This window comes from Setaria italica, chromosome VII, assembly GCF_000263155.2.
Source record: "Setaria italica strain Yugu1 chromosome VII, Setaria_italica_v2.0, whole genome shotgun sequence".
Taxonomy (NCBI): domain Eukaryota; kingdom Viridiplantae; phylum Streptophyta; class Magnoliopsida; order Poales; family Poaceae; genus Setaria; species Setaria italica.
The window spans coordinates 12864763-12877980 of record NC_028456.1 but is presented as its reverse complement, the minus strand read 5'-3'; the positions used below and the strand labels follow the sequence as shown (position 1 = coordinate 12877980).

The following is a 13218-nucleotide window of genomic DNA, read 5'->3' as shown; positions in this document are numbered from 1 at the left end:
ATATATGCTCTAGGTGCATCCACCCTGAAAGCCTTTCAGCAGAGGGATACACAGGCTTTTCCGCATACAACGGACAAAGCCTCCATCCTTGGTGCTTGCCCACCGAATGGCTAGTTCGTTACGTAGAGGCTACTAATTCAAGGGCGGCATAGATGAATCTAACGATCGGCTAAGAACAGGATCATCCATGTTTGATTTTCCCCGATTTATTTTATTATAATTAAGGATTAGTAGAGGGCTTTAGCACAAGGTGGCTGTAGTTTAGTGGTGAGAATTCTACGTTGTGGCCGTAGAGACCTGGGCTCGAATCCCAGCAGCCACAAATAGATTGTTCTCCTTTTTTCCTTTTTGCCCAGACTCCAGAATGAGGAATCTGACCGATGTTATTGAAACTGCATTAGCGATGGACGAAAGTCATGATCCTTTTTTCCATTTTGTCTTGAATATATTCGTTGTTTCATGTGGAGTCAAACCAAAAACGTAAGTTATGTCTGACGACATGATCAGCACGACAAAAGTAATGCCCTGCCCAACCAGAAAAGTAATGCTTTTCCCAGGATGCTGAGCGGTATCCAACCCAACCCGACAAATGATCGTCTGGGAGTGACACACGGTGCTCCCAGCCATATGATTTCTCTTCAAAACCTTTCAAGCAAATGCCGTCAGGAGGTCCGGGATCTTGCCTATTCTGCCGCTACATATAGCATTCAGTGCAAGGGTATGTTTCTTAGAGCTCCTAGCTCCAACTTCACCACCACGAGAGTTGCAACTAACTGATTCACGTTATTGACCGAGTGAGGATCTGGAAAAAGAAAAACCCGCGCCCCCGATTCACTTCCGACTCCGCCCCGTGCTCAAATCCAGGGGGCCCGGCGACGCCACTTCTATCTGCCACCCTCCTCATCCTCCACAGCCACGGCGGTGACCCACGCAGAACTCCTGCCACAGGGGTGGCCATCCCTGAGCTGAGCTCTACCTAACACGGCCTGAGGCTCGGGCAGAGCTTTGGTGGAAGCGGGCGAACAGCAACCGAAACTGACGACTACCTGACGGCATAGCAAAACTCTACGACGGTGGCTGATCAACATGTTGGGATTATACAATTTTAGTAGCCATGGAGTAACTCATAGGAATTGAACGAAAAGGTAATTTAAGAAAGCCATTCTTACATGCATCATAGGAATTGAACAAAACGGTAATTTAACAAAGACATTCTTACATGCATCTGATCTATATGCTTGCAAAACTGAAGCCGTGGAAGATGGACTGCCATAAAAACCCATCTAACCATCAGACGACTCATCATTGTCACTGGGCTGTTCGAAAATTTCAAACTCCCCGTCACTACCATCAGCACCATTAGGGGCATCACCTGATTTGTTTTGGCCATCTTCCTGCAACGGAAAGCTACGCAGCATTTCTTCAAGGTATCCATTGGAGAAACCTTCACCGAGTGCATCTGATACAGGTCATAAGAAAACAACTAGGGGCTCCTTTTCAAAAAAAGGAAAGAAAGAAAAGAAAACAACCAGGAGCCGTGTCAAAGGGTGAGTTTGGATCGAGGCAATTGGTCTCTATGTAGAAGCTTCTGTTACCCTATATAAGTTGAATCTATAGTGTCGACCTTAGCAGAAAATAAAGATGCAAGTAGTAATGTCATGTTTCTGACAGAATATTGGGTTTATCAAGATTAAGCAGATGGTGAAATCAATTCATATGACCCAACACGGTTACGTTTTGCCTGCGTTTCTTTTGAAAACCAACATAACGATGTCAATGTATCAAATAAAAATAATAAATGTTAATGTGACATTTCAAAGGACACCAAAGCTGGTCTAAAAAAGAGACAATAGGAACAATAAGAGAAAACCTATTAACTGTCATGGAAGAGGCCTTGTGGATTTTCTGAGCTTATTACTTGGACTCGAACAGATGTATGCTTGATAGGTAGATAGGTAAAGTCCAAAAGGCAAGTATCAGACATGGACTGGCTGAAATAAAAATTCCCAACCATTTTTAATCCCCAAACTTTCAATAGATGTGTGAAATTAAATGTGGCACTCTATTGCGAACATAAACATGAATATAACCAAACCCACCGTTAAATAGTAACATGGTGAAGAGAGAAACCAAAAGTGATAATTTATGGTATAAAGGATACAGGAATCATCCAAGGTGAAATCACGAAACCCCTCTGCCTACAACAGATACAGTACGTTAAGTTTATATAGCATATAATGGGAAATTATTTCAGGTGGTGACATACCATAGGCGGAGAATCATAACCATCCGACTCCTCTTCCTCTTCTTCATCATCCATATCTTCACTATCAGAGTTGTTAAGGCCAACTTGATCCTCAGTTCCAGTATGTGTGGCAGGAGCTTCTATAGGGAGAAAAGGGGCATTTAACATCCAGGATAGATGTGCTAAGGTATCTCTCCCAAGAAAGGACAATTATAATACTCTTCGCAGGGAAAGTAAAGCTAACTGGCCTGAACTTGCACCATGCCCAAACAAAAACTACAGTTAGCTTAATAATGTTTCAAGCTGTCCAAACAGCAATAAATTCATACTGCTTGTGAAGCTTGGCAGGTCCATAGGTGTTTTTAATATGTTCTCAGATTGCACATCGCTCATCCAAATCGAAGTTTATGCATTTAACTAGTAATAAGAAGTAGATGAAATCAAACAGACCTTCATCAACATGCTCTTCTTTAGATCGCTCAGATCTCCAAAGGGCTTCCTGCTTCTTAGACCTTTCAATAAGTTCATGGGCATTCCTCAACAAGCTTTTTGCCTCTTCACTAGGTAATAAAGAGAGGAACCTTATGCTCACTTGCAACCTCAGGGTTTTCATCATAGGCTTAGAAAACCATCCTGTAAAACGCTACACAGGAATCAGTTGTTCTGGAGCATACATTATAGGGCAAAGAGAATCTTGGTGCTTGCTATAGATAAGGTTGCTGCACAGGCAATGATCACAGCAAATTGGAGTGAAATTGGTCTAAACTAAAATTGGTGAAAGATGAAGAGAACATCCAAGGCTGGCCCTGAGTTTGAGGGAATTGGGGCGAAACAAAAAACAGAGGCCCCAGTTGAATATAAACATCAAATTATTTATATATCAGTTGCAAAGATAATTTCAGCTTATTACTTCATTATAAAAAGTTGTTACAGCTAAGAACAGTGCAAAACAAATTTGGACATGAAATTAACAAAAAAATAAGTTGCTAAAAACTATTGCACACCTAAAGAGCAATTGAAACATAAGTGGTTTTATATGATACCAATACACCCGAGAGCATCAATCTACGCCAAAGCCAGTGATATTTGCTTGCTTAAAATTGAGCTGATGTTGTTTCTTTGTTTCACGTTAGCACTTATATGCACTTGGACTTGATCTGTTGCTGCCTAGCATGTCTTAGATATTTGCATGATGGTCCAAGGCTTGGATATGTTTTGGTGAAAAATAGTACGAAATAACTTGCAGCAGCACCAATAAGCTAATTTCTACTGTTTCTTTACAATGAGCTCCTGATATCAACACCAATCAATACCAACATCAGATTCCAGGACACACAAATATCACGTAATTAATTAACCCTGATGGATATGCAGTGAATGAGCAATAATGAAGAGTTCAGACAAAATTTCTAAGTAGGACGAGACTATCTAGGTACTCACTGAACAAATTGATTGATAAGAAGGTTTTCGAATTTCTTCTTGAATAAAGTCATCCTTCAGTTCAAATAATTGCAGGAAGATGAAACTCTGTGATGGCATAACTTCGAGCTTGCACATCTCTGCCCACTTTTGAGATCTGTAAGTACCAAAACACATTAAAAAATAGAGATAAGCAAGGGGGACAAATGCAAGCAGCAACGAAAAACACCCTCATAGTGAGTTGCAGACCAGGGAAAACAACAGCACTCAGTAACACTGAAAGAAAATTCCTCTGAACGGAAACAAATACAGAGCAATCAAGAACAATATAAAGATGCTGATAGACAAGGCAATCATCTTGTTATGGGCCCAATCCCCATGGGCCATACGGGTCAGCCCGACCTGAAGGCAGCAGCCACCAGGGTTACAGCTGCCAACTCCATGCCCAGGGGCCACCAGGGGAGGAAAGGCCCTCTTGCTTGCCACTCCCCCCTGCTCTACCACGGCCACTGTTTGTTCCATTTGGAAATCTACTTAGATTAGTGGTCAAAGTTCTTCTATAGAAATTGCTTCGACTACTAACTAAAAGGAAAAATATGGCTCACCCAGAATCCTTTGTCCTTAGAAGATTCCTTAGCTCAGGAGGCACGCGAAAATCAATTCTCTGGTATCTAGCAAACAAAAACATGTTAGCTGATACATATTGCTAAAACATAACTTATCTGTTCAAATGGAAAAAAACAAAATGCACAGAATAGAAGACCAAAATAGCCTTTGAACTTTGGGTTAGTTCATTTTAGACCCTCCAAATTTCAGATGTATCTATTAATCCTCTAATACTTAAAAAAAATTTGGGAGACAGAAAAAAGAATATAGCAGTAGAAAGTTACTTGATTCCAAAAAAAGATATCACCCATGTAAGCATGCCAATTTTCTATTTTCCCAAGAAGAAAAGTTCTTTTAGATGGAAGTTAAGTAAATATTTATGAAAAGGTGAACATCAAATCAATTTCAAGAAGTGCAGGTGCCTCCTAATACAAACACATTTTCCTTTGCAGAAAGTGGACTAAGAGCAAAAGGAGAACAAGTTCAGATAAATTCAAATTATTTTATTCATTTTGGTGTTCACAGTTTCTAAGCATTAGCGGTAAACTTTACTGAAAATAACCTTTTACAGTGGTAATACCATTCTGTTGTTAATTGCATTCTCTAGTCCTGTATGACAACCAAGGAATGAAGTTATTTTTAAAAGGAAAAATGAATACGTCAGTTTTTACATAAAAAATGAATAATTAATGGGCGAAGGAGGCAGCTAAATCATAGATCAAGTGGCAATGCTTCACGTGTCTCCCTGACCCAAGTACACTCATTGAGGTTGATGGGTAATCTCCATGGTGAGAAATTTGCCTTTTGAAGTGCCAAATTTAGTGGTTTGGATTTCGATTATGAGTAGTGCATGCATTGCAAATCAACTTGACTTAGATTTTGCAATGAGAAATATGTAGGATTTTGAATGCAACTATTCAACATGAAGGGGGGTATTTGCAAGTGGGGCTAAAATCTGGGATTGTATATGCAGTATTTCCTTTTTATAAAACTGTAATGCAAACAACTTGACATTTTAGTGAACAGTGATCCCAACATTATTTATGTTTTTGCCAATCCAAAGTATACATGGTGAGAGACAAAAGGATACTAGAGAAAAAAACTTACAATTTCTCTCCAATTTTGCCATTTCCCGTATGCAGGAAAGTTTCAAAGGAATAACTGAAAGCTTTTATGAACACAGCAGGATCTACCCAATCAAACCTTTCTGTTACATGAACAGAACAGATGGCATGCTGACTCTAAGAGTTCCATGACAATACTACTGTCAGCACTTGTCCAAAGTTTGCAAGGTTCCTGTATTTATTTTCGTTCCTTCTAGTTAAGTACTCCGTAGTTCACTATGCTTGATGCTTCTTTTTCTCTCTCTTGCTTTACAGCACTGTTTTAATGATGGAAGGTTTAAAGCATATACCACTTTATCCAATACGGAAAACAAGATCTGAACCTCAAAGACATGTTAATGCTTGACATCAGCGTTCTTAGTTTCTTTTATGCTTTTTGGTTACTAACTTACTATATATGTAGCCCAACCGAACATGGAACTTTGTTCATACTTTCAGTTGGAAAAAAAAAAGAGCAATGGAAACAGCTGGTGTCTACAATAATGCAATTGAATCAAAAGCACAAACAAGTAACAGTTTGTAAAAAAGACACAATACTATTAGCAATGCAGCTGTTGCTTACATTCGTGAGTCAGGGTCTTTACGAGGGTCATATCCTCTTCTGATCCAGAATTTACCAAAGGGTCCAGTAGAGAAGTAGTATCCAGCTCTAAACAGAAGCCTGAGCAAACAAAAAAAGGCATATGAGCAAAGAAAATTACAATTGAAAGACATAACAAAGGAACTAAATGATGAGGCAGCTCTACAAGAGTTAAAGAATAATGAAACCTTTTGAATTGGTTTTGTGAGACATGCACACCATCATCTTGCAGCCGTTCATAAAGTGATTGCCTTGGCCACACAGGACGCTCATCAAACAATTTGCAGACAGCCACTTGCCAGTCCCAATCTACCGAATTCTTTCTTACGTGGTCTTCCCAATTAATCTTCTCCGGGACAAGTATATGTCAATTAAGGTAACAAGGAAGGCATGCAATGATATTGCAATTACATCATGACCAAGGTACAAGAGGCAGGCATGCAATCAAACCTTGAGAGGGGACAAGATTTTGCTTTCTATGAAGAATATCTAAGCAATGCACATTAAAAATGTGCATTTTGGAAGATCATGTCAGAACAGCAAGGCATTTGGTCATAACAAAACAGCAAGTCATTAACACAGCATTGTTATCACTGAAAAGACATGCAAAACTGCAGCATATATAAGTTTGCTTGTTCTCATAAATGCAAAGCTGTGGTTATGGTGCTTGCCATTCCACTTCCTCAAGAATCAACACGAGTATGCATATAACACCAATCACTCTTCGAGAGACGATGCTTTTAGCAAATGATATACCTTCATCACATCAGAGTGGAAATTGATAACTATATTTGATGCACGCTTATGAATATCACAGTAACCGTACTTAGATATGACCATCTGTTATTTCTAAGTCTCAGACGCATATCAGGAAGAATAGAGTTTTGAAAATAAAACAAATGATATCCACATGCTTCTCAACCCTGACACCATAACAGGTACATCTCAGGCCCCTCTCTCCTATCACAGCTGCGCCCTGTTCTCACACCCTTATCTGGCAGTCACTCAAGTCCCCCAGCTACTTTCAACACACCTTCCCGGGATTCAGCCCCACAGTGGGTTCCTCTGCCCACCAATCTCTTCTACCCCCTGAATTGAGTTTGTATTCTTTCTTTTATATTATTTTTTCTTCTCTTGACTGACCATTGCCACCCGAGGGGCTTTTTCTTTTTCCCATTTCTGAATTATTTCCTCTTTAGTTGTATTTCATTTTTCACAAAGCATTGTGTGCCCACTTAATGAAGATCACAATATCATACACATGTGTACCCAAAGGATATCTTGAATGTTGAAAGGAAGAGCAAGAGTTGGTCCAACCTTCATCTGTAACCAAAGAACAAATAATAATTAATTAATCCAGTCAGTCAGCCATTTCACACTAGGTAGGGTGGCTGCATCTCTGAGAAGTATCCATGGCACTGTGTAAGAAAGTAAGAAACCATAGACATAAAGCAAGGAAATAAAGTTTATGTACCTCCCATCGTTCTTGTACCACTCCCCTGTGCATGGTTTTAGATACTGCATTTGATGATGGTAGAAGCCTAGAACAATTGCATTAATAAATATTAGGCAATATTTATATTCAGTTTAAGTGAAATGAAATTTTACACATGCTAATAGTTAGGGTAATGAAAAGTTTTTAGAATCTGCATCTGTTTTCTGTTATGCAAAATGAATGTCCATAGACCAAAGTAGGAAAAATAAAGAGACACATCACTAGTTCCAGAATATCAGCAGGCTAACTTTAACCTTTTTCCAATGGGTGCTTTTCAATTATGAGCAGGACTAAAAAGTACAAAATTATTTTATTTTAAAGACGTAAGAGGTAAGGAAGCACAAGGAACAATAGGAACAATTCTGAAATCAATGGACATGCATTCTTGGAGTGTCACCAATGGCGGGCAATGTCGCCGACCACGTCCAACATGGAGAGGAGATGAGAGTCATTTCCCACCGGAGAGGGCTGCGGCAGGGGGACCCATTGTCGCCAATGTTTTTTATTCTGGTAATGGATGTGTTAAGCCACATGGTTACTAAGGCTTCGGTAGATGGTCTTCTACAGCCTCTTTCACCTAGAGGTTTGCAACACAGAATTTCTATTTATGCCGATGATGTGGTGTTACTCATCAGATCAGTGGCCAATGATATTGTGTTATGTCTTGAGCTGCTCAATCTTTTTGGGGATGCTTCTGGGCTGAAAACAAATGTACAGAAAGGCAATGTTTTCCCAATTCAATGCACAGAGTTGGACACTGCCACCGTACAGGAACTTCTACCTTGCGAACAGCTGGGATTTCCTTGCAAATATCTTGGACTTCCTCTATCTTTGAAGAAATTAATGAAGGCTCAGTTACAGCCATACATCGACCTGTTGGCTGCACGGCTACCAGGGTGGAAAGCTGAGTTACAGACTAAGGAAGGTCTCGCAAGATTCTGGTACAGCATGTGTTAACTCCAATCTTGATTTACTTGATGATGGCCATTAATCTCCCACCATGGGCCATTAAGGCTTTTGACAAGATCAGAAGAGGGTTTCTGTGGAGAGGAAGGAAAGATGCAAATGGTGACCACTGCCTGGTAGCATGGCCTAAAGTATGTCTTCCAAAAGAATTGGGGGATCTTGGGATGTCCCATCTACAAAATCTGAATTGGGCACTGAGAATAAGGTGGTTATGACTGAAAAAAACAGATCCAAATCTTCCCTGGGCGTCCTTTAATTTATCTGTACACAAGTGTGCACAAGCCTTTTTCTCCATAGCTGTGGTCTCTGAGGTGGGTAATGGTGCAGCAACTCTTTTTTGGTCGGATAGATGGATCCATGGTCAGAGGGATAGATGGATCCATGGTCAGAGAATTGCTGATCTTGCACCACAAGTCTTGGCGACAGTATCCAAGACGAGAATTAACAAGAGAACAGTACAGGAAGCTCTAACTGATAATGCTTGGGCAAGGGATATACAGGGTGCTCTAACTGTTGGAGTAATCAATGAATACCTCGCTCTCTGGAATTTAATCTCTGAAAGTCTGAAGTGGTACTGCAGCCGGAGATTGATGATGTCCACATTTGGAGGTTTTCTAGTGATGGAAAATACTCAGCAAAATCAGCTTATGACAACCAATTTCATGGAGCAGTGGCCTTTAAATCATGGGAAAGGATCTGGAAGACTTTGGCGCCTGGTAAATGCCAGTTCTTCATGTGGTTGGTGGTTAGGAACAGGTGTTGGACAGCTGATCAGCTAGCAAAAAGGAATCTGCCACATCCTGCAAGCTGCCCACACTGTGATCAAGCGGCGGAAACCAGTAATCACCTGTTGATAGAATGTGTCTTCGCTCAAGAGTTTTGGTTTAATATTCTGAGGAGGGTTGGACTGCAGGCTCTCACCCCTCATCTGGATGCGAGAACTTTTGAGGATTGGTGGGAAATAAGTTCTAACAATGTGCCTACTCCCATTAGACTTAACTCTCTGATTATTCTGGGAGCCTGGATGTTGTGGAACCATCGCAACCGATGCGTTTTTTATTGGACCTCTCCAAGTGTTACTAGAGCTTTGTTATCGGCCAGCGAGGAGTTACATTTGTGGGGTATGGCTGGAGCTTGAGGAGTTAACCACCTCCTTTCTCTAGTGCCAATTGAGGAGCGAATGTTTAGGTCAAGGTCGGTTGTTATTCTGTGGAAAAGGCGCTCGTCGGTATGATTTCGTAGTGGTGTGTGTGTGTGTGTGTTGTAAGGGCTCTTATCTCTTTTTTATTCTTAATATAATGATACGGAGCTCTCTTGCGTGTTCAAGAAAAAAAAGGGGAAAGTTGGAGCTAAAAGAGTCAATTGCATAACAATCACATAAAGCTGAAAAATACATTGCAACAAGCTGTACCAATAAAGTCACATATTCATTATTTGAACTTTTGAACGTTTTGAAACCATACTTCATATGTTTCAATAATGAGCAATTCAGTCAGAAGTCATGCACATTAATCCACAATGTTTATTTAGGTTGTTCTTGCTTCCAAATAAAAATTTTAGCTCAACCTATTTTAATAATAGATGCCACGATCAACATGCGTGTGTCCTTGGCAGAAAGTCGTACTCTAATGTTTCATGCCCAAGCTTAAGCTGTTTGGAGAAAAGGTGAGCTATTACTCCAAACCTCCCCTCTATTGTCTTGGCTCACAGCCCGACAATGTAGACTATGGACTTAGAGGGGGGCTGCCTTTATCTTTTCAAACCAGGCAAGTGGGATATTTGATCACAGACCAAGACCTTTGGCTGGTGTCGGCAGTGAAAGATGTTCTCTATACAAAGATCACATGTGCATGAGCGCCATACAATTCATATCTTGGAAATTTCACTAACACTTTTTCAGGATGAGCCTAATTTCTATCCCTTGGAAGGCAATGAAGCAAATTGCAAATACCAACCGATTTGAAGAAATTAAAGTTCAAGTCATTTGATATGTGCAACTAATATAACTTACGCTATCTTTGTTGGTCTATCCTTCACTGAGAAGAGTGGGGGTACCAACATCATGACATCTCCATCATCTGTTTCCAGATGTCTTGTCTTATCTTCCATCCAGAAAGAAAGAAGATATTGATTAGACATGGCGACATTACAATAAGCTTGTAATCCACAAAGTAAAGAGTGTCAGAAAGGAAGGTACCACTACCTAAATATTCACAATCATTTTGGGAATCTGACCGTTTTCTTTTTCTCACTTGTGCAGCATGCACTGGAACAACATGCTGAAAATCAGCCATACCTACATTAACCTGTATATCAGCAAATTTACACATAGAATAAATCAATGTAAAATATATCACATGCATAAATTCAAATGTCATCAAACTAATTGGAGAGGGCTGGGCGAATCAACTTTCAAACAATATCGGAATAATGAAAATCTAATTCATGGTTAAAGAAAAGCAAAAACGAATTCAATTTATTTTCTAGTTTGCAATAAGTATGGCCTGCAAATTTGGCTTTCCTTTTAGGCCTATTTGGGACGCAAGTATGGAAACGAAACATAGGAGAGACATCGGGATGCAGTGAAAAAACATCAGAACAGAAAATTAACTTTAAAGGATACTACTGTTTGGATCAAAATAAGAAAACATAGGAAACTATGTAAAAACTTTAAACTAATGAAACAAAACATTGTGAATCTGCAACGTGGTTTAGTTGCTGAGGAAGCATAAAAGTAAAAGAGCCATTCATGAGAATCCCTAGCATAAATTTATCCAGAATTTATAGATTCACTATCGCCAGTTCCCACTTGTGCTTATCAACAAAAGACTTGTTTCTGTCCTTCTCGCTAATACTAATCAATGACTTCAACCGAGCACGAGAGTAGGAAAGATGGCAAGCAGTCAATGGCAGGTAGCATCAGTAAGCATGATTCACATGATCAAGACTCTTAAGAATCTAGCGGAACTTTTTTCCATGGATCTGACCTCTTTTTATTCATAATTCCTTTACTCCAAATGGCTATGGAAGACAAGAAATTGACTGATTCCAAACTTATGAACCTCCTCTGAAAGCCATCCAATCCAGTGTGGGTCATTACATCCTAACTTAACATAGTTTGCTCAGTAACCATTTGTTACCAACTCACATTTGACATGATGAGATGTATACTCCTTTCATCTTCTGTTTTACAGAGTTTGGTATAGGATGCAAGATAGCCACCCAATTCACTCCAGATTCATCTTGATACAAATAAGAAGATAAGTTATATAGCTGACTGACCCGTCTTCTAACTGGACCAAGTTATATAACGCGGAAAGTTCCAACACAACAACCGCTCTAGAAGAAGAGCAAGCAGGCGGCATTTCATCGAACAAGTCGCGCTCAGGTGCGGAGCTTACCTTCGAAGTGGTAGGCGGTCCGGACGCGCGCCACCACCTCGGCTCGCGGCGCCGCGGCGCCCTTGCGCCTGGAGAGGCGGAGCACTAGGCCCGTGGAGGCGCGGGACTCGCCGAAGGCCGGGTGGCAGTAGGGGTCCTCGGAGCGGAAGCGGAGCTCCAGTCGGGCGCCGGGGTCGGAGCTCCGGACCTGCGAGAGAGAGAAGAGAAGAGGACGAGGAGGAGCCGCACGGCCGAACAATCAGTTCACTTCGCTCGAGCACGCCGCGAAGTTTGAATGGGGGAGGGATTAAGATTTTAGGCAAGCAGTACCTTGACGATGGCGGGGAGGCCGCCGAGGGTGCGCGCCGCGCGGGCGGGGGATGAGGGGTAGCCCGGGTAGTGCACCGCGAAGGCCTCGGCAGCCGGGAGCGTGCCGGAGACGGCTCCATCCGTGATTGTGGATGGGGATGGCTGCGGCTCGGTCGCCGGCTCCGGCGGCGCGGGGGTGGGGGAAGAAGGCGGTGTAGGCATCGGATTCGGAAGGGGGCGGAAGCAGACTGCAGAGACGGCGCGCACGGAACAGGCAAACCTGCGAACACGAGAAATTTCGATATATGCGCGTGCGAATTCTTTTGATTCAGAAGTTTTCCTTTACTTTTCTGTACCTTATTTTATTTTTCCTTATCCATTTTCCAGGCCTAGTTTGCCCTTTGAGCGAGGGCATGCGCGTTCGTCCGAACGAAGCTCTGCGCCGGCACCATCGCCGGAGCTTCACCAGCGTGAGAGCTCCGGCCACCAATTGGGACGGGGAAAGCACTGGGAGAGAGAGGAGATTATAGGAAATCCGTTTTGATTGTTCTCAACGGGGATTAGCGCATGGGAGAGACTACGAGCGGGAGCTGCCATGGATGGGAGCTCCGGAGGTCGAGGTTGGCCATGGTTGGAGGCCGCACGTGCTGCAAGCCTGCAAGATGGGAGGCCACTTCAGCGAGGGGAGAAGGAGAACGGCGGAGGGTGGCGGAGGAGAGAATGCCGGAGGTAGGGACGGGTCAGCACGTGAGATCGAGAGAGAGGCAGCCATGTGTTCGGCATGGGCTGATGATTCGATCCAACCGATGAAGAAGAGAAGGAAGGGGCAAAGTTGTCTATTCACTAGGCCTTGTAATTGAGAAGGAAAAAGGAAATAAGTGAAATAGATAAAAAAAGAAAAAACCCTGAATTAAAAGAATTCGCAGGAACTTTGAAAGGCACGCAAATTGAGAGTTAAAAGAGGAGAGGCGTGCGAATTAAATGTCAAATATCAAAATTTGTCCGTGAACAGGAGTGGGCCGAGCCGCCCATTTCTATCAATCTGGTGGCACGGCCGACTGGATTTATGGACTTGTTCACTGAAACTTTATGAT

General features: G+C 41.8%; 1 protein-coding gene and 1 non-coding gene across 2 annotated transcripts; one reads left to right on the top strand and one right to left on the bottom strand.

Annotated features, from left to right (window-relative positions):
- The first annotated feature begins 250 nt into the window (after positions 1 to 250).
- TRNAH-GUG lies at positions 251 to 322 on the top strand. The gene has a single exon. It is a non-coding gene; the product is annotated as a tRNA-His (tRNA).
- Positions 323 to 1109: 787 nt separating this feature from the next.
- LOC101755742 (general transcription factor 3C polypeptide 5) lies at positions 1110 to 12929 on the bottom strand. The gene is made up of 15 exons (XM_004975153.3): positions 12481 to 12929; positions 12146 to 12404; positions 11837 to 12023; positions 10639 to 10731; positions 10447 to 10537; positions 7449 to 7515; positions 7255 to 7297; positions 6163 to 6334; positions 5957 to 6055; positions 4270 to 4335; positions 3686 to 3821; positions 2696 to 2888; positions 2267 to 2385; positions 2162 to 2198; positions 1110 to 1459 (listed from the first exon to the last, which is right to left on the bottom strand). Exons 1-15 carry the CDS (start codon positions 12537 to 12539, stop codon positions 1284 to 1286), a joined length of 1797 nt encoding a protein of 598 aa, XP_004975210.1. The 5' UTR covers positions 12540 to 12929; the 3' UTR covers positions 1110 to 1283.
- Between the last annotated feature and the right edge of the window lie 289 nt (positions 12930 to 13218).